General features: G+C 36.5%; 1 protein-coding gene across 9 annotated transcripts in view; it reads left to right on the plus strand.

Moving 5' to 3' along the window:
• The window catches only part of CSPP1 (centrosome and spindle pole associated protein 1), a 153,280-nt gene that overhangs the window by 120,723 nt on the left and 12,979 nt on the right, over window positions 1-19,578 (plus strand). For all 9 annotated transcript variants that reach the window (XR_002081016.2, XR_002081017.2, XM_019453206.2 and 6 more), the window contains 7 exons: window positions 2,865-3,014; window positions 3,415-3,561; window positions 6,464-6,568; window positions 8,493-8,559; window positions 9,146-9,263; window positions 13,797-13,936; window positions 17,188-17,328. Coding sequence is in view for 7 of the 9 variants with exons in the window: in XM_019453206.2 (XP_019308751.2) it covers window positions 2,865-3,014; window positions 3,415-3,561; window positions 6,464-6,568; window positions 8,493-8,559; window positions 9,146-9,263; window positions 13,797-13,936; window positions 17,188-17,328 (868 nt within the window). In the remaining 2 variants the exon portion in view is untranslated. The remainder of the gene's footprint in view (window positions 1-2,864; window positions 3,015-3,414; window positions 3,562-6,463; window positions 6,569-8,492; window positions 8,560-9,145; window positions 9,264-13,796; window positions 13,937-17,187; window positions 17,329-19,578) is intronic.

The following is a 19,578-nucleotide window of genomic DNA, read 5'->3' on the forward strand; positions in this document are numbered from 1 at the left end:
TTCCCACCCACATGTATATCCCAGTGTCAGATTAATCCTGTGGCCTGAATAGTCTTCCTTTGACATGACTTCTTACTTCTTTTGGTATTCAAAATCTGGTAGTAGCTTTTCTTTTCTACAGAAAATGTCCAGATTCCTTAGTATGACTTCTAAGGCTATCCAGTCTAATCCCAACCTCTTAAATTCTTAAGTTCTACTCAAACATGTCATCTCTCTAATCCAAATTATCATGGATGGACTCTTCAATAATGCAGCAATATAATGTATATGCTCTTACGGGTGTATTATTGAAGGATTTAAAAGATTGGAAGCAGGGATATTCTACTACACTGGCAACAGTGGAAATAGATGGAAAGACCTTTCTAAGGATTGACAAAATGAATACAGTTATTGAATGTAGGAGAGTGGCATCAGAATTCCCAGTGGTATTGGCCACTCAAGTCAGGTAGCAGCTAATTGAGGGTGAGAGTCACCTTTGAACTTGAATTACCCTGTGGTATACTGTCCATAATGACAGCAAGTCAGAATTATGTAATTCCTATTATATTTACCAAGTATTAGCATGGTTTAGGGTAGAATTCAGGGGAAAAAATCTTGATCTTATAGCCTTTTATTATTTATAAGGTACTTTTGCATATAAGTGTCTCATTAATCTTCAGACTTTCTGAGGAAGGTATTATTATTTGTTTTATGACATGCAGCTAAAACGTAGGCTAAGAGACTCATCCATGGTGGCAGAGCCTGAAAATTGTGAGGCCAGTGCTAGAACCCAGGTCTCCTGGCTTTGAGTATCATATCTGGATGTATTGTGCTTACATTTCTAGAGAGCTCTAAGTCTTTCCTCTAGGATTAGAGGAAGCTTTGACTATATTAGTTTTAGAGTAAGTTTACCCTTCAGTTCTCCCATCCTGTAAACCTTCAGTGCACCTGTGAATGGATTGCTCTCAAATGGTGGCCTACATATTTTTTTAGCAGCCTCTTGAAACTCTTTCCCCCCAAATCTAACTTTAAAATATCTAAATGGTACTTGTTACTGTCAACACTAAAGTGTCAGACAAGAAGTATCCCCAAACTTAAATGTTAAAAGAAATGTTATAAAATGTTCAAATCTGTGTGCAAAAATGGCAACATAAGCCCTTAGCTCCATGAATGCATAAAAAGGTACACTGTTAAAGTTAATGCAGCAGAAATCTTCATATGGTTAAAATTTGGTAAATAACACTTATGAGTGTTTACATGTCAATTTTAATTATAGCTTTAGAAATGATTAACAAATTTTTTTATTTTATTTTATTTTTTTTAACGTTTATTTATTTTTGAGACAGAGAGAGACAGAGCATGAACGGGGGAGGGGCAGAGAGAGAGGGAGACACAGAATCGGAAGCAGGCTCCAGGCTCTGAGCCATCAGCCCAGAGCCCGATGCGGGGCTCGAACTCACGGACCATGAGATCGTGACCTGAGCTGAAGTCGGAGGCTTAACCGACTGAGCCACCCAGGCGCCCCAATGATTAACAAATTTGATACAGTATTTGCAGAACCTTTGACGTACTTTTGTATTATACATTTGGAAAACCACTGACCTAGATGATAGCTTTCTTCTTTCTGTTGAACTACTGTGTAGCATTTTTGTTGGAATGGCATTTTCTGTGGATTTCTTAGGTGTGTGATCCATTTATGATTATGACCCTGACCATTAATGGAGAAGTGACCTTGTGATTTTGATTTTGTGTGTGTGTGTGTGTGTGTGTGTGTGTGTGTGTGTGTGTGTAATAGGGAGAAGGGAGAACTGAGTGTTAAATGTGAGGTTTTGTTGTATAGATCATAAATGACATTTTATGTAGGTTTATTGTGCTTGAAGAAGTGATTATGTGTACCCTATTAGTACTGAATATTAGGATTGTGCATGTTTAATAGTGTTGTTTGAAAGAAGTGTTGGAAGAAGCCCTAGCATGTGAAGTCATGAGATATGTGAAAAGATTATAGTTCTTATAGCTCAAAAGATTGATAACACTAGATATAACAGCCTTGAAGGTAGAGGAAATGTAGATAAGAACAATGAAAATAATGTGAATAGTCATAACCATGTCATACTAAAAAGTAACTAAAATCTACTGATAACCTTAAAACCAGCGTCATGAATACCCAATACCCAGGCTGCCGTTCTCTACCTCATTCATGGAGGATGTAGACTGTATCTCAGGGTTCTCTTCCTTTCAGGTCTTAGACTCTCCCTTAGAGTATTTCTTCAGAGTACTTAGCACTATAGGCCCCAGGTGACATTCAAGATGGAACTTAATTATGAATCCTTGTAGCTAAAATCCTTGTTTTCCTTACCATTTGCCAGTAGATAGGAAAGAAGAAAGGGCATTCTGGGGAAAGGATTCTTGAATAAGGAATGGTTAAATGCTAAAATAGTACACTGTTGTTGCCGGATAGTAATTAAGCCAAGGAACTTTGAGACATAATAGTAACAATCATTATAAAATAATATAATGATGAGTTGCTTACTGAGTACCTCTAAACAGGAGGAACTTTATATTTTTTATATATACGTTGTTTCACTTCAATTCTTTGAGCACTCGTTGGGGAAGTAGATATTAATAACTCTTTTTACCAGATGACAGAACTAAATAAGAATATCTTAAGTTCACCCAATGTGTATATATTTGGTGGAGCTGAAGTTTTGCTCATAATTCTTAATATTACATCATGTGGCCTCCCTAGCAAAATATAGGAAACTGAAATTTTCAGGAATTTAAAAGAGGGTGTTATGAGTGTTGAATTCATAGGATACTAGAAAATATTACATGGTACTCTAACTTTCAGCAGTTTTGCAATGTAATAACTAGATTTAATTCTTTAGATTGAGGAAAAGAAACAAAGAGAAGAAGCAGAGCGAGAGAGACTGAGGATCGCAGAAGAAAAAGAAGAAAAACGGCTTGCAGAACAGAGGGCACGAATTCAGCAAGAGTATGAAGAGGAACAGGAAAAGAAGAGGGAGAAAGAGGAGGAGGTGCATTTTTTTCCTACTCTAGTTTTCTCCTTACCCTGAAAGTAAAATATTTCTTCTGACTTGGAAAGATATTACAGAGGAGAACAGTTCTGGAGTACGTTTAGAAAATATCAGATCAATATTCATTTATTGGAAACTATTTTATTATTAAAGTGAAAGACTTAAGAAGAAAGATAAATGATAACTTTTTAAATCCAAAAATTGGTTTAGGTTGACTAGGATGTTATAAAAGATGCCTAATACTTTATTGTTAAATAGCTTCTTTTTGTTAAAGAACACCGAATATCCTCTACTAGAAATATATCTTCAATTTTATCTCTTTATTTCAGACAAATAAGAGATATTTGAATAGACTATAGAATGTATGTATGGAGTCTATATTTTTCTCTTTATTTTAAAGCAAAGGCTCAAAAATGAAGAGCTTATTCGGTTAGCTGAAGAAAGACGGAAAGAAGTGGAAAGAAAGAAGAAAGAAGAGGAAGAAAAACATAATCTTCAGCTTCAGCACTACTATGCAAGAGAAAATATAATTGGGGAGGAAACAAAAGTAAGTTTCAGACAAAAATGTAAATTAAACCTGTAGTTTAACCCACTTTCTCCGTGAGAGTCACGGAGTTGTTAGCAAACAGGAAATGGTGGAGGAGATGCTTTTGTTCCTCCCTTCCATCTTGCTACTTCATTTGGGTACAGTGCACTGAACTTCCTGTGCTTTGCTGCTGTTCCCCCCCGCTCCCCCAGTGAATGTAAGGGGGTTACTTACCTTAGTCATTCTTAATCTTGTTCATATGGTCAGTGGAGCAGCACCCAACCAGCTATTCATGATAAGAGTAAGTACAGAAATGGAGAGTAGATGTTAGGAAGCTTTTGTAGCACTTTGTCAGAGTAATCATATGTCTGTTGAATCTGATTAAGTTGGACTTGAATAGTGTAATGTCTTTTTAAAAATTTTCACGTATATGGGGCACCTGGTTGACTCAGGCTCAGGTCATGATCTCACAGTATGTGAGTTCGAGCCCCGTGTCGGACTCTGTGCTGACAGCTCAGAGCCTGGAGTCTGCTTCGGATTCTGTGTCTCCTCCTCTCTCTGCCCCTCCCTTGCTCATGCTGTCTCTCTCTGTTTCTCAATAAGAAATAAATGTTAAAAAAAAATTAAAAATAAATAAAAATAAAAAATTTCATGTATCTAGTAGTTCATTTTTACTGTTTTACGTATTTATCCTTGATGGATTGGAAATTAAAAAAGAGCCCAGTGGCTCACAATGGACTGGTTTGAAGTCCATATCTGAGATTGGTGGATATCCACAGTTAGGTGCATGGATTAAAGTTATTAGAGGTTTTCTCTCAAGGAAACCAGTTGGCCCCTATGAAGCTCTAGTTTATACCCTTGCTCATATTTCAAAGCTGTATTTAAAATTTTATATGCATAAGTATCACAGGATTTGTTAAAAATACATCTTTAGGTCTCATTTATAGAGTATCTGACATTGTAATAAGTCTGAGGTTAGTCCAGGAATCTGCATTTCACAGGGCTTGAATGGATATCAGCCTGTGGACCACACGTTGAAAAAAACTCTATGTTCTGTAGGTTTACCCCAATTTAAGAAAATGGTTTTCACAAATTTAGATTTATACAGACATTGTTTTTTCTAAACAGCATTTGCAAGATTACTTTTAACCAGTGGACTCTTCTAGTGTATTTATGATGTGGTTTGGTGCACTATTCAGTATGTGACCTACTATAAACAATATGAACCATTTCTGATTGTCTCAAATACACTGTTTTATTTCTCACCCCAGGTTTTATGGTGATAGAGATAAATGTTTGCAATTAGAATCTACTGAAATATTGTTTAAAAGAGAATTTATAAGTAACACCTATGTTTTTTGTTTGTTTTATTTCTTTTCAGTGTTCTAGTAATGTTATATCCTTCATTCATAGGATATAAAGTTGGATATATATTTGTTCCACCTTTTAAAATAGTATTCAAGTGTCATTCATTTATTTTTTAAATTAATAACATTTATTTTTTAGAGCCATGTGAGGCTTGTAGCAAAACCAAGTGGAAAACACAGAGAATATTTTCTTGTAAAATTGATTATTTAAGAATGAAAAATAGTTGTTTTCCACAATTTTCACAATTGCCAATTTCTTACTATGTTTAAGAGAAAATGCTTTCCATAGGAATGTACAGTTTTATGACTGTTATAGTTCAGTTTTGAAGTACCTAAGTTTTAAATCAGCTTTGTTCTGTTTAATGCATTTTGCTCTCATTTGTGAAGTTATCCTTGTTAGCTATAATTTTTCTTTTATTCATGTATGCCTGATAGATATTTTTGTCTTTTCTCTCAGTTTTTACTTTTGTGTCACCATTTATTTATTAGTTAGCTTATATATTTAGTTTTTTGAATTTGGTTTTGTGAGGTTTTTTTTTTTTTTTAATTTGCTTTTTTTATCCTAATCAGAGTTACACTCTTTGGAATAGTGATCCCTATATCCCTCTCTTTTTATCATACCCAATATATTTGATCATATTAATTGAATTTCTGATTTTTTGTTTGTTTTGCTCCTTGATAGTTACTTGTTTTCTTATTATGTGTAGTATGCTTTGCTTGCTTCATCCTCTGTGGTCCTTTACAGGGTTTATATTGTCTGTATGATTCTGCTCGTGGTCATCTAGTGATTTTAAAAGAAAAGATTTTCTCATATATTTCTAATTTTATCAAAGTCACCAGTGAAAGTAATATTTGATTTTGTACCATGCAACATGAACAGCTTAATATCCACACACATACTCTGGTCTGGTCTGGGTGGTTTTTTTTTAACCAGATAATTATTATTGCATTTTGTTGGGAGTTTTTATGTCTTTAGTGTTTTGATTTTAATGTGAAGTTGGCAACTGTTAGCTTTATTATGTTGTAAACTAAAACCCTGTTTTATTTTCTTATGGAGACACAGAATGCTATTGTGATCTGGAAAATTCCCTCATCCAAGATGCTCTTGGTGACTAGGGATCTAGATTTTAGAGTTTGATTTATATTATTTTCCAGAAAAGAGTTTTTGTTTTTTGTGTTGTTCTATTTCTTTTTATTACTAAGACAAATTTTTACTTTAGTTCTTTTTGTTTTTGTTTTTGTTGTTTTGCTAATACTTGGTTTTTACTGTTGCTTAAGTTTATTGAATTTTTTTATTCTAATCTGAGAGTTCTTTTAATAACAATATCTAAGTCAATTTATGTTTATCATAACTGATGTTTTTGATCTACATAATTGAATTTCTGACTTTTTTTGGTAAAAAGTGTTTTATGAAATAAAAGCAATAGCATTCTGAACTTCTTAAATGGTCTTGCTAACTATTAGGGGTGTTTGTACACACACACACACACACACATGTGCATGTATGTGTATATACATACATATGTTGGTCAATGTGTGTATATTTTCTCCCCCAGCGCTTGAGACAGCCTTCTCCTGTAGTTCCTGCTCTTCAGAACAAAATTGCAAGCAAACTCCAAAGACCTCCTTCAGTTGACAGCATTATAAGTTCCTTTATTCAGGTATATACTTTTTCTTTTGATATGTTAATCTTAGCTAAGTTATTTTAGATGGGGGGAATTGAATGAGATTTTCTTTTTTTAGTCATTATATTTAGCTAGGTTACATTTTTTCAGATCTGAAATACAGATAATGTTTACATTTGTTTGTTGCTTCACCTGTAGTTGATATTTGGTGCCCTAAGTTTTAAATTCTTTTGACAGTTTATAATTTAGCAAATGGTTCTTGTGTAGGTCCCTCAAGAAGGCCTTTTCTTTGATAATATAATATCTGGCTAGCTGTAGTTATGCTAATAAAGTCCCTTATACTGAGCTCCCATCAAAAGAGAGCCGGGAAGATGTTCCAGAAGGGTTGATCCTTTGAGTTGACTCTTGAAAAACGAGTAGGAATTTGCCATAAAGAGGAGCATGAGGGACTTTTAGTGTGTGTAAAATGAAGGGAGGTGTAAGCCATATGGCACACATGGAGAATACAGCAGTTTGGTCTGGCCTGATAATGCCTGACCAAGATGGCAACAGAAGTATCTGTCAGAACGTATGTGGGATGTTGTATGGAGTGCTAAGGGGTTTGACTTTATTCCCATGGATACCAAACAGGCTAATTACTGGAGTAGACAAAGATGTTAGAACATTGTCCTGAATCTCACCCTCTGAGACTCTGATTTAGTAGGTCTGTAGTAGATAACAAATGGGAATGCATGTACTACTTTAAGGGAATGATATATGTCATAAGTAGGAGAATGGCCATATATGTCTTACATAATGTTCTCTTAGGCAGTGGTGTGGAGATCAGTGTATTTTAGAGGTTGAGCAAGACCTTAAACTTGGAAACAAGTTAAAATGGTTTTGCAGAAGTCCAGCTGTGAGACTTTGAGGACTTAAAGGCAGTGACATTAACAACTGACAATGGGTGACAAGTCCAAGACATACTTAAGAGACATAAATAGTGGTATTTACTAACTGTGTATGTGGGGTAGGTATCAGTGACGACTTTCAAGTTTCTTGTGAGATTTATAGAGTAGTCGGTTGAAAATAGGTTGGGCTAAGGAAGGCGCTCTGGACTGGTTTTGTAGTTTTGGAAGCCATTACCATTTGCTTCTTAGATTAGTACAGTAGTCTAGGATGAGTTTGGGGAAAGCAAAGAATAGAGGATGGAAAACTAGGGAATTAAATATTTAAGAAGCAGAGAAAGCAAACAGAAAGCGACCGTGGCAATATCAGTTGCTACTGGGCAAGTAAAATAAGGGCATAAAATACCCATTAACTGTCACTTGGGGATCACTGGTGACTTTGGGGAGTGCTATGTTAGTGGAGTAATGGGGTATAGAAGCAAAGGCAGTAGCTGTATGGTGAGGAGTGAATGGGCATGAGGAAGTAGATACCCACATTGCACCTCTTCTTCTTGAAAGTGGGAGGGCTATGGAGGGAAGTAGAGAAGGGCTAGTAGATAGTGATGAAGGAGGAGGTAAGAATTTTTTTAAGAAGGAAGATTTATTTTTTATTTTTTTTTAATGTTTATTTATTTTTGACAGACTGAGCATGAGCGGGGGAGGGGCAGAGAGAGAGAGCGAGGCACAGAATCCAACATGGGGCTCAAACCCACAAACTGTGAGATTATGACCTGAGCTGAAGTCGGATGCCCAGGCGCCCCAAGAAGGAAAAGATTTTTAAGCATAGGCTGAGGCAAGAGAGTGATGGGAGGAGGTGAGAGTCACTTAACTAGATAGACAGGACAGTGAAGGGATTGCTTTTGGATGGAGCAAAGACTGTCCCATTGTGATAAGAAAAATACATGTAGGTAAGAGTATAGATAGGATACTGGGAAGTCTGGGTTTTTTTACATATAGTTACTTAAAAAAATTATTCTTTTCAAGCTTCTGAGTAGGGAAGACATACTGAGTGTGTCTTTGTTATGATTATTAAACAGGAAAGTTCCGTGTCCAGGGCACAGTCTCCTCCAGTACCTGCCAGGAGAAATCAGCTCCGTGCAGAAGGTAGAGTTAACTATGAAGTCTGTAATCTAGAATATTTCCCTTAAACTTCTGTTTTGAAATAATTATACACTCATAGAATGTTGCCAAAGAGTATAGTGAGGTCTTGTGTACCCTTACTGCAGCTTCCCTCCGTGGTAATATCTTACATAGTACGATAGCCAGGAAATTAACATTGCTGTTCTACAGACCTCTATCAGGGCTCACAGTTTGAACATGAAGTAATTATGTGTGTTTGTATTTTTGTGTGACTCTGTGCATTTGTATTATGTAAAACTTGTGTGACTACTATACAGTCAGGGTGTAGAACTGTGGCATCACCTCAGAGGAACGCTCTTGTGCTGCCCCTTCATAGTTGCACTTTCCCCACCCCAAGAATATTTCTTGACTTTTGAAATTCCTGTATTATTAGAAATGTGTGTGGGGCCTTACTGGTGTTCATGAATGTGATCTGTGTATATATAAAAAACATAAAAATTAACTTTTCATAAAACTGTCTCTCTGAGCATTTTGTGATGTCAGGTTATATTAAATGCTTAATCTTCTGTTCTTACACCTGTCTTATTTTTTACTTTTTGTGAATTTTCAGAGGAGAAAAAAAATGTAATAATGGAGTTATCAGAAATGAGGAAACAGCTTCGTAGTGAAGAGCGGCGTCTACAAGGGCGGTTGCTACATATGGATAGTGATGATGAAATTCATATAAGGTAAGTTTTGAATTGTGTTTTTTATTTGTTAATATCTTTTGTGTTCAGGAAAAGGAATCGTACATTAATCAGAACCTATCCAGTAATTCTACAGTTTTGGAACAGGATTAATTAATCTTTATTGTAAAGTCACATTTATTAGAATGAATGGTATGCATGCTTGAGAAAAGTTTTTAACAGAGTGTTGGTGAAATCATATGACTGAAATAGCCTTTTCCCTCAAAAGAAATCTAGCTAAACAGTTATATCTTAGTGGAAGCACTCAGTACAACTAATCCAAAGTAATATATGATTTATTGAGCCTGTATTTATAGTGTGTGGTAGGTTTTCTTTTTCTTTCCTTCTTCTTCTTCTTTTTTTTTTTTGGTGGGGGCAAAATAGCTCTTTCTTTAACCAGTATGCTTTTAGATTCACATTCTTGAATTTTACGTAGATTACATTGCCTTCATAAAACATTTATCCACACCTGTTGAACCCATTCATTGTGAAAATACGGGATATTTAATGAATACTTAACCTAATATAAAACATTTAAATTGAATGTTTTAACTGTCTTTCCCTTCTGCCAATAATATATTTATGGCAGTGATGATGGTGGTGGTTGTGTTGACAGAGATACTGGGATGGGGGAGTTAGAAAGAAGTAGTTCCTTCTTGAAGGAAAACCAGAAATAATAGCCCTAACCTTGAAATGTTTAATAGGATTAGATTTAGTGAAATTTAAGTTTTGGGATTACACCATTCTTCCAGCTCTATCTTAGAATGGATTGTTTGTCTCACCACATAAATCCATGAATGAAAAATAATTGACTCATTTTTTTGACCTTATGTACACAAGGCAAATGGGTGCAGAAGTTGCTTTGTAAAAACTGATTTAAGTGGTAGGGAAGTCCACATTAGAAAAGAGGTAGTTGAAACAAGACCAGAAGAAGACATAAACTAGGCAATTAAGAAAACAATCTCTTTACTTTCCCTTTCTTAGTCTTCTACAAAATCAGGCACAGAAATTTAGTCCTTTAGGGGAAAATGATATAGGAATTGAAGACTTCAGAGTTGGAATAATCATTTTAAAGCTATTTTTTGCATTTTACATTAAAAATGTATTTTTTAAAATATTTTCTAGCCAAGTAACTTACTACCAAATATTTCTGATAATTTTTGCCAAAAGGACTCCTATATTTTTTAAAGCAGTATTCTTCAAACTGCAGATTGTAGTCTATTAGTAGGAAGTAAAGTCAATATAGTGGGTAACTGCCACAATTTTATTAAAGGGTGTTTATTTTTAAAAAAATTATTTATTTTGGCATAATTTTAAAGAAAAGTTGCAAACATAGTACATAATTCCCATATGCCCCTCAGTTTTCCTAATTGTTAACATCTTACTAGAGTTTTCCCAATTGTTAACATCATACTAGAGTATGACTGTCACTAAAAAGCTGATATTGGAACATTACTACTATGTCCCAGACTTTTTGGATTTCTCTAGTTTTTCCATTAATGTTCTCTTTCTATTCCAGGATGTAATCAATATATACAGTACCACATTACAATTAGTTGTCATGTCTCCTAATCCCCTCTGGTCTGAAACAATTTCTCATTCTTGTTTTCATGACTAACAGTCTAGAGGGTTACTGAGTTCTGGAATCCTGTAGAATGTCACTTAATCTGGGTTTGTCTGAAGTTTATTTATTCATGATTAGACTGGTGTTAAGGGTTTTTGGAAAGAATAGCACAGGGCAGGTGGTCTTCTCATCACATCACATTGCATCGCATCATGGGGGTACATGGCATCTACTTGATATCCCTGGGGATGGGAACCTTTATCATTTGGTTAAAGTAGAATTTGCCAAGTTTCTCTGCTGCAGTTAGTATTCTTAGGACACGAATCAATAAATCTGGCACACTTGCAAGAATAGGTAGGAGGTGGGATTAAGCTCCATCTCCTGGAGAGGGGGTGGGTTATCTATATATATTATTCAGAATTGTAAATGGTAAAATAATAAAATTTAAAATAAAAAATAAAAACTGTAGGAAAGATTTGTCCCTTCTCTTCCCTTTATTCAATCATTTATTTATATCACTTTTGTTTCCTGTATATTTATTTTGTACTTTGAGTTATAATCCATTTTCCATTTTTTGTGGGCACTTCTTTACTTTCTGGTATTATAAGACACTCCAGGATCCTCTTGTACTTCCCCTACCTCAGCCCTAAAATCAGCCATTTCTCCAGGGAGCCATGATTCCTCTTGGAGAATGGTATTTAGAAACCAAGCTCTGGATGCTGGTTGTGCTTGCTGCTACTGGGTGTCATTGCTTCTGGGCAGATGGACAGTGGACAGAGCTAGAGAATTTAATACATGTATGTGTGCTAAGTCATATTAGCATATATCTGTCATTGTTCCTGGGTCTGTCACTTTGTATATTTGTTCAGTTCATAATGACATTCATGATTCTAATCCAGTATGTAGTAGGATTTTTACGTAGCATCTTTTTTTAAATTTTTAAATTGTTTAATGTTTATTTTTGTGAGAGAGAGAGAGCGAGAGAGAGCGTGCGCGCATGAGTGGGGGAGGGGCAGAGAGAGAGAGAGGGAGATACAGAATGTGAAGCAGGCTCCAGGCTCTGAGCTGTCAGCATAGAGCCCGACATCAGACTCGAACTCACAAACTGAGATTATGACCTGAAGTCAGGTGCTTAACCCACTGAGCCACCCAGGTGCCCTTATAGCATCTTAACCTCTGAGTATGTTCTGGCGAAGTAAACACAGTGAGAAAGTTTTGTGATATAGAATGGCTAGATAATGATGTATTAACCAAGGTGGTGATTTTCTTTTATAATAGATTAATTACTTCTAAGTAATTGAGAGGTCGGTATAGTTTTTCTGTATTTACTTTCATGATGTTATAAATGTCTTAACTTTTGCAGCATTCTGTATTCAGACATGCATATTTAATTCAATATAATAGGTTATTGGCATTTTATTTATTTTCTTTTTTTCATTCATAAGTTGAATGCTGTACTCCCTTTTAGCAAGCCAATATAAGAAAGAGAAACCAGGCAGCTCTTCAGTTTTCTCATTTGTAAATGGTAATGATAATTTCTACCCCAAGATACTTTAGTGAAGAATAAATAAATGTATGTATTTGAAACTGCCTTGTAAATTCTATGTGCTAACTTAAGTTAGAGAATATATGTTAGAATTGCCATCATTGAGCAAGATTTGTTTAATACATTTACTTTGGTATAATTTTTAACATGTATTGTAGTCAGAGACATCCCAGAGTTGATTCTTTATTCTGATTTTATAAACTGTCACAAAAAGAATCTCTTGTTAATTCACATTATTGAGCTCTTACTATATGTTAGGCACAAAACAAACATTAGCTAGCTCACATGCAAAGAAGATTTAACAACCTAATTCCTAACTTAGCATTTTATTTAACTCTTAGCATTAATGGAAACTAGATAGGAGTCAAATTTAATGGCCTCCTGTAAGCCTTTTTACCATTTGTTTTGCATTTTAATGAATCCTGTCACCCTGGGTGGCTCACTATTTAGAGGTCTGTCTCAGCCTTGACAAGATAGTTTTGTGGCCCCAGTGACTCCTCATCCTCACCCTGAGGTGGTATCGCCTGTTGGGATCCAAGCTGTTCCCATCTAGGTGCTTAGGGAAGATTTAGTGAACAAAGAAATGAAGGCAGGAATGGGACCAAGTCTCTGACAGTTGTAGATTAAAGTTCCATTTTCAAAAAGAATACTAAATAATATAGGCCTATCTGGTGCTATGGGAAGCAGCAGGGGATACCTGGTTTTTCTTTTCAGGGCTAAAGACACTGTCCCCCATCCCTGTCCTCTTCTTAGTCACTTCCCCAAAGCCCTAGCAGGAAACTCGCTTACTAAGCCACCTGCTTATTATGTTAACTTTCTAGGTACCACGGGATTAGAGCATTAATTAACTAATTAGGTATTGAATTCCCTGAAAGCCCACTGTAAAATTAGTGTTGGAGACTGTGGGTAGTACCCGTTATATTGGGCAGCATATTAATACCACATTTCTCTGTATAATTTTTATTTTAGGCTGAGGGGAAGATAACATTTTTTAATTACCTAATATGTGTCAGATACAATGCTGGGTACATTACAGTGTGTAATTTCACTTAATTAAAAGGAATAGACATCATCTACATCTTACAGATGATAAAATCAGGGTCAGACTGCCAGTAAATAGCAGAGCTGGTCTTTGAATCTTGGTCTTGCTGACCTTAACGGCTGTGACCTCTCTACTGTGTGGAACATTGTAAGGTAAAGCTAAGTCATTTTACTCTTCTAATAAGGTACTTTGCATCGGAATATCTTGAAAGATTATAGTAACCTTTACTGTATTTTTTAATACAAGAGCTTGAAAAAGCAGATATTAAATTTTTATAATATATTGTGATGTCAGATGCCACATTTCTTGAACAGGGAGTTAAATGTGAACTCTAATTTTCTTTTCCTTAAAACACATTTATCAAAATTTGTCATTTATCTGTAGGAAAAGAGAAAAGAATCCCATGGATATATTTGACATGGCTAGACATCGGTTGCAAGCTCCTGTCAGAAGACAGTCACCTAAGGGCTTAGATGCTACTACTTTTCAGAATATTCATGACTTCAATGAGTTGAAAGACAGAGGTGAGTAGAATGCTGCTGTTTTAAAGACACAGCCTATGTTCTACCCATATTCAAGTATTTATTTGTATCCTTTTTCTAAAGTAGTTTCATTTATAATACATGTTTTAAACGATGATGAGTAAGATGATGAGTAAACTTCCGTATACTCTAGTTCTTCAGTATCCGAACGAAACTTTAGTGTATCTCTTTTCTTTTGAAGAGCATAGAGCTGTTAAAGCCTGTCAGGAGTGGATTCAATCAGGTAGAATGAGAAGAGTGTCATTAATGAAAGGTGGACAGAGCAAGATGAGCTGAGGAAAGAAACTGGGAAGGAACAGCCAGAGTGACTGGAGGAAAAGCAGGAGAATGTGGTATCCTGAAAGCTAAGGGAAGAGTGTGTCAAGGAGAAGGGATCATGTAAGATGAATATTGCAAAGTGTCAGTTGGATGAGATGTCACTGGTGACCTCAATTAGATCTTTTTTGGTGAAATTATGGCATCAGAAACCAATTAACTTTGCAATGAGGATTGACTAGGAGGCAAAGTGTTGAAGGCAACCCTTGGAGGAAGTTTGGCCAGGAAGGGGAGGAGCAAAGGGTCCAGGTCTGGGGAACTTGTTAGGATGCTAATATGAAGGGCTGTCACTGGGGAAGAGGTGTGAGATACAGAAGAGAGAGAGAATGATGAGAGCAGGGTCCCTGAGGAGGCAGGAGCAAATAGAGGATTTTTGAAGGAAGAAAGTAGAGAAGATTTGATAAAGCACTTAGAAGGAGGAGAGAAAGCTTAGTAGGGAAATAGATTGCCAAGATACACAGTGGCCTGGGAGATGGAAAATGTGTAGAGGAGCCAAAATGTGTGTTATATGTGACTTTCCTTTTGGACCATTTAATAGAGCAGGTATTGGAGTCAAGGGGGCAGAGATGGATGTGTGATCATATGATCTATACCAGAATTTAACTTTTCTTCTTTTTACTTTTTTGTAAATGTTTGTTTATTTGTGAGAGAGAGAGAGCAAGCGAGCATGAGTGGGGGAGGGGCAGAGAGAGAGGGTCTTCATTTTACTTTGAAGAGTAAGAGCTATTATTGAGAGTTTTGAAAATACAGATAAAGAAAGAGGGAAAAATCACCTTACTCAAACCACCTAAATATAAACACCATTCTTATTTCAAGTCTTCTTTCTGAGCCTAATTAAAGCAAAAAGGGTAAAAATAAGATCTAAGTGTTAATTTTTCCTTTTGTTTTTCATTTATACTTACAAGTGTCATCATTTACATATACTGTAGCTTTTTAATTCTATTATTGTTGACAATTTACTGTATGCAGGAATTGTATTAAGCCCAGTGGGTCTTGGGGCACCTTGGTGCCTGTCAGTGGAGTATCCAACTTTTGCTCAGGTCATGATCTCACGGTTCATGGGTTAGAGCACCAGCACAGAACCTGCTTTGGATTCTGTGTCTCCCTCTCTTTCTGCCCCTCCTCTGCTTGCATGTAGGTAAGCTCTCTCTCTCTCAAAAATAAACATTAAGAAAAATTATTGGTGTGCTTGGGTGTTTCAGTCAGTTAAGTGTCTTACTTAGGCTCAGGTCATGATCTCACGGTTGGTGAGTTCAAGCCCTGCATCAAGCTCTGTGCTGACAGCTCAGAGTCTGGAGCCTGCTTCAAATTCTGTGTCCCCCTCTCTTTCTGCCCCTCCACCTGCTTGTGCTCTCTCTCTGTCTCTCAAAAATAAATAAATGTTTGGAAAAAAACAAGCCAGTGCATCTCAAGAATTTGGTCAGGGGATCTGTGAGGTCAAAACTGTTTTTATTCAGGGCACATGGGTGGCTCAGTTGGTTAAGTGTCCAACTTCGGTTCAGGTCATGATCTCACGGCTCATGAATTCAAGCCTTGTGTTGAGCTCTGTGCTGACAGCTTGGAGCCTGGAACCTGCTTCAGATTCTGTCTCCCTCTCTCTGCCCCTCCGCCACTTGCGCTCTCTCTCTCTCTCTCAAATATAAATAAACATTAAAAAAAACCTTTTTATTATAAATTAAGACATTATTTGTCTTTTTTATTTTTATTCTCACGTGTGTATACAGGTTTTCTGGAGGTTACACAGCATCTGATAACTTCATTGCTCTGATGCTAATACTACAGTGTGTTTGTGTGTTCTCATTTTAAAATTTTTTTTTTTTTAGTTTAATTTCTAATAAAGTTTGTGTATGTGAGAGACTTAGATAAAAGCTCTTAGGGGTCCTCAAAGATCATGAGATCATGAGAACAAAAAAGGTTTACACCACAAATTGAGCCACTCATTTTCCCTATGTTATTTCCACATTGAGTCCTTGTTCATCATGTGACTCAGTTGTTGATATCTCTTGTTTTTACAGAGAGGAAACAGAGTCTGAAAGTGGCAAAGTCAGGGTCTATCCAATCCAAGTTCATGTGTCCAGTCTCTTCTGTTAACTTTGTCCTTAATCATTTTCTAATTCTTAGGTATTCAACATAGTTCCCATTTTTTATTATGTTATACTATTACATTATTTTGATAATTTTGGTAACTTCTGATCATAAAGCTTTTTATATATTTAGGATCAATTCTTTAAATTCTATCCCAGAAGTGTAATTAGTAGTTCAAAGGGAATAATAGTTTCAGGGCTTTTTAATGTATGTAGTATATTTTTGTTCTCAACATTTAAAAATTAAGGTTTAACATTTTCATTCTGATCAATTAATATTCTTGAATTGTGGCATAGGTGAATTCTTAGACTGTCATTTCCTCCACTAATGACATCTCTCTCCTAAAGTTCCAGCCAGTCTACATTTGTCTTGCTTTTTGCATGATACTTGCAAGGGTTAAAATTTTAATTGGCCAGTAACATTATATTTTCATTTTTTCAGTATATTTTAGGGATTGGCTGTGATTACAGTGTTTCATGGCTGCCTGAGTTATAGCCATATGACTGACTGCTTGGACATAGTTGCCTAGCTATGTGTTTGGGGTGGGGGGTATCTTCGGGAGTGGGATGGTAGGAGAATGCCTAATAAGTTAGTGCTTGTTCTGGTGAGGGTTTCCTTATAATGTTGGTAAGTTTGTGAAAGGGCATCTATTTAAAGAAAATTAATTTCATGTTCTTTAGTTTTATGATAATTTTAGTATCTTTTGACTTTAGTGATATTTTATTATTTATATTCTTTGATTTTGAAATTAGGTTATTCATATGTTTATAGTGAAGTTTAATAAAATTTCATTTGGAAACAAGATTGAACTTAGCTGTATATTTTTGTACTAGATTCAGAAACACGAATTGATCTGAAATTTATGTACCCGGATCCTCCAAGAGATCACCACACCTTAGAGATTCAGCAGCAAGCCCTGCTAAGAGAACAGCAGAAGAAACTGAATAGAATAAAGATGCAGGAAGGTGCTGAAGGTAAGAAATAGTCATTACTATCTCAAATAGTATCAGGGAGTTGTTTTTTGTTGTTGTTATTGGCTTTTTTCTCTCTCTGGTATTGATTTCAGTTCCAGGCAATTTCCCTGCACTGGTGGCTTTATGCTCACATGGCTCTTGTGGTATATAGTCCCAGAAAAATACAGGTCCCAGGGAGGGCTCTGATTGGTGTGGCTGAGGTATGTTATCCATGTATGAGAAGGGCCCAGCCATTCACTGTAATGAGGAAGATTGAGCACCTTGGCTAGGTCAGGTGACATCTGCAGCAAGAAGTAGGAACCAAGGGAAGGAATGCTGGGGCATTTCTTTGTCATGCGTGTCTGCCAGGTTTTGATACGACATAAAGTTTGTACAGTACCAGACTGGGCTGTGAACATGTTTTTGTATAATCAGCCAGTCAGCAGATACTTACTAAGTGACTACCGTGAGCACAAATACGCATATCCAGGGGATGTGGTGATGAAGGAAATAATGCTACTGCTCTCTAGGAGCTTATACTTCGGGGGAGACATTAGCTGCTAAATAAGCATTAAGTGTGATGAATGCTGCAAAAAAGAAATCTAGGGTCCCTTGGGAGTGTGGAACTAGGGGTGGGGGAGCATCTGGTAGCAGAGTGGAGCAGCTGCCTCAGTATTTGTGCTCCCTGTTGATCCAGTGACCCTCACACATATTTCACCAGCTTTGCTAGCCTTCAGGCCACTGAGAGTGGCCATAGAAAATGAGTTGTACAAACGCTATAGTCTGGTAACAAGAATGAGAAGACATGGTCCTACCAGTTACTTTTAGGAAAATTTAAGACCCTAACTTGGCAGGTTGATCTGGCCTGCAGGATCTGAGGAACCTTTTTTTGACCATGAGACAGTATCACAGGAGTAAGGGGTATACCACTTTAGGCCCAGGTCAAGACTTTGATAAAGATTGATATAGGGAAGGTCTTTCCTCTATCTTGTACAGAATTTTTCACAATGGTCTCATAGATCACCCTCTGACGGCAGAGTAACCCAAATGCTATGATAAATACTAGGCATGCCATCAGAGAAGAGAAAAGCAAATACGTTGTTCAACCTTTAGAAGCATTTTGGTGGAATTTTCCCTTAGGAATTCCAGCTGATGATCTGATCTGGTGTGATCTTGGCAAATTAGGCTGATTAACCCAAAAATAGTCCCCAGGTAGATTCAGATGTGTTTTTGCGCTGTGGGTATCCATAGCAACATCTGCCACCTTCCAACAAACAGTATGATGACTTAATTCATAAAAATATGGTTTAACTATAAAACAGTCACAAACATGGTATAAAATATTCTAAGAGCCTGGGTGGCTCAGTTGGTTAAGTATCTGATTCTTGGATTTTCGGCTCAGGTCATGATCTCATGGTTTGTGAGGGCAAGCCCTGTGCCGGGCTCCGTACTGATAGCATGGGGCCTGCTTGGTAATCTCTCTTTCTCCCTCTCTCTTTCTCTGCCCCTACCCTGCTCTCTCCCTCTCTTTCTCAAAATAAATATTAAAAAAAAAATTCTAAGAAGGAATACAGGCTGTCATTCATTGGTAGAGTATTTATTCCCAATGGCAGGTTCTAAAGGACAAAATGCACTATTCAGAGGAACACATAGGAACACTGGTCAGATCAAAGAGGGACCTTTGGTATACATGATCCAAAATATTTGCCCCTGGAACCAGAAACCTAGAGCTGAACTAGCCTCCTTCAGTTCATGTGAGGGGCCTGTGTTTAACTCCACTCAGCAGATTTCTACACAGATTGTGGAAGTATGAAAGAAGATGGTGAAGAATTCTGCATTATTTTCTCTTTCTGTAGGCATCAGTTTCAAGTTCACAGTGATTTTACAGTTTCTATTCATTAATGTGAATGGAAGAATTTTATTCAATTAAAATGGATGCTTAGTTATATTTATTAATAAGTAATATCTTAACATAATTGTAAAATGTGATAGTTGAAAAAGAATTTCTAATAGAGCACTAGCTAGTTACAAAAGATATTCTAAAATTTTTTTTTTAATTTTATTTTAGAAAATCTGTTTTTAATGTTCATGTATTTTTGAGAGAGAGAGAGAGCATGCTAGCTGGGGAAGGGCAGAGAGAGACAGAATCTGAAGCAGGCTCCAGGCTCCGAGCTGTCAGCACAGAGTCTGACGCAGGGCCCGAACTCATGCCAAGATGTGAGATAATGACCTGAGCTCAAGTCAGATGCTCAACTAACTGAGCCACCCAGG

Source organism: Panthera pardus, unplaced genomic scaffold, assembly GCF_024362965.1.
Source record: "Panthera pardus isolate Hobbes unplaced genomic scaffold, ASM2436296v1 HiC_scaffold_7, whole genome shotgun sequence".
In the NCBI taxonomy this organism is placed as follows: Eukaryota; Metazoa; Chordata; class Mammalia; order Carnivora; family Felidae; genus Panthera; species Panthera pardus.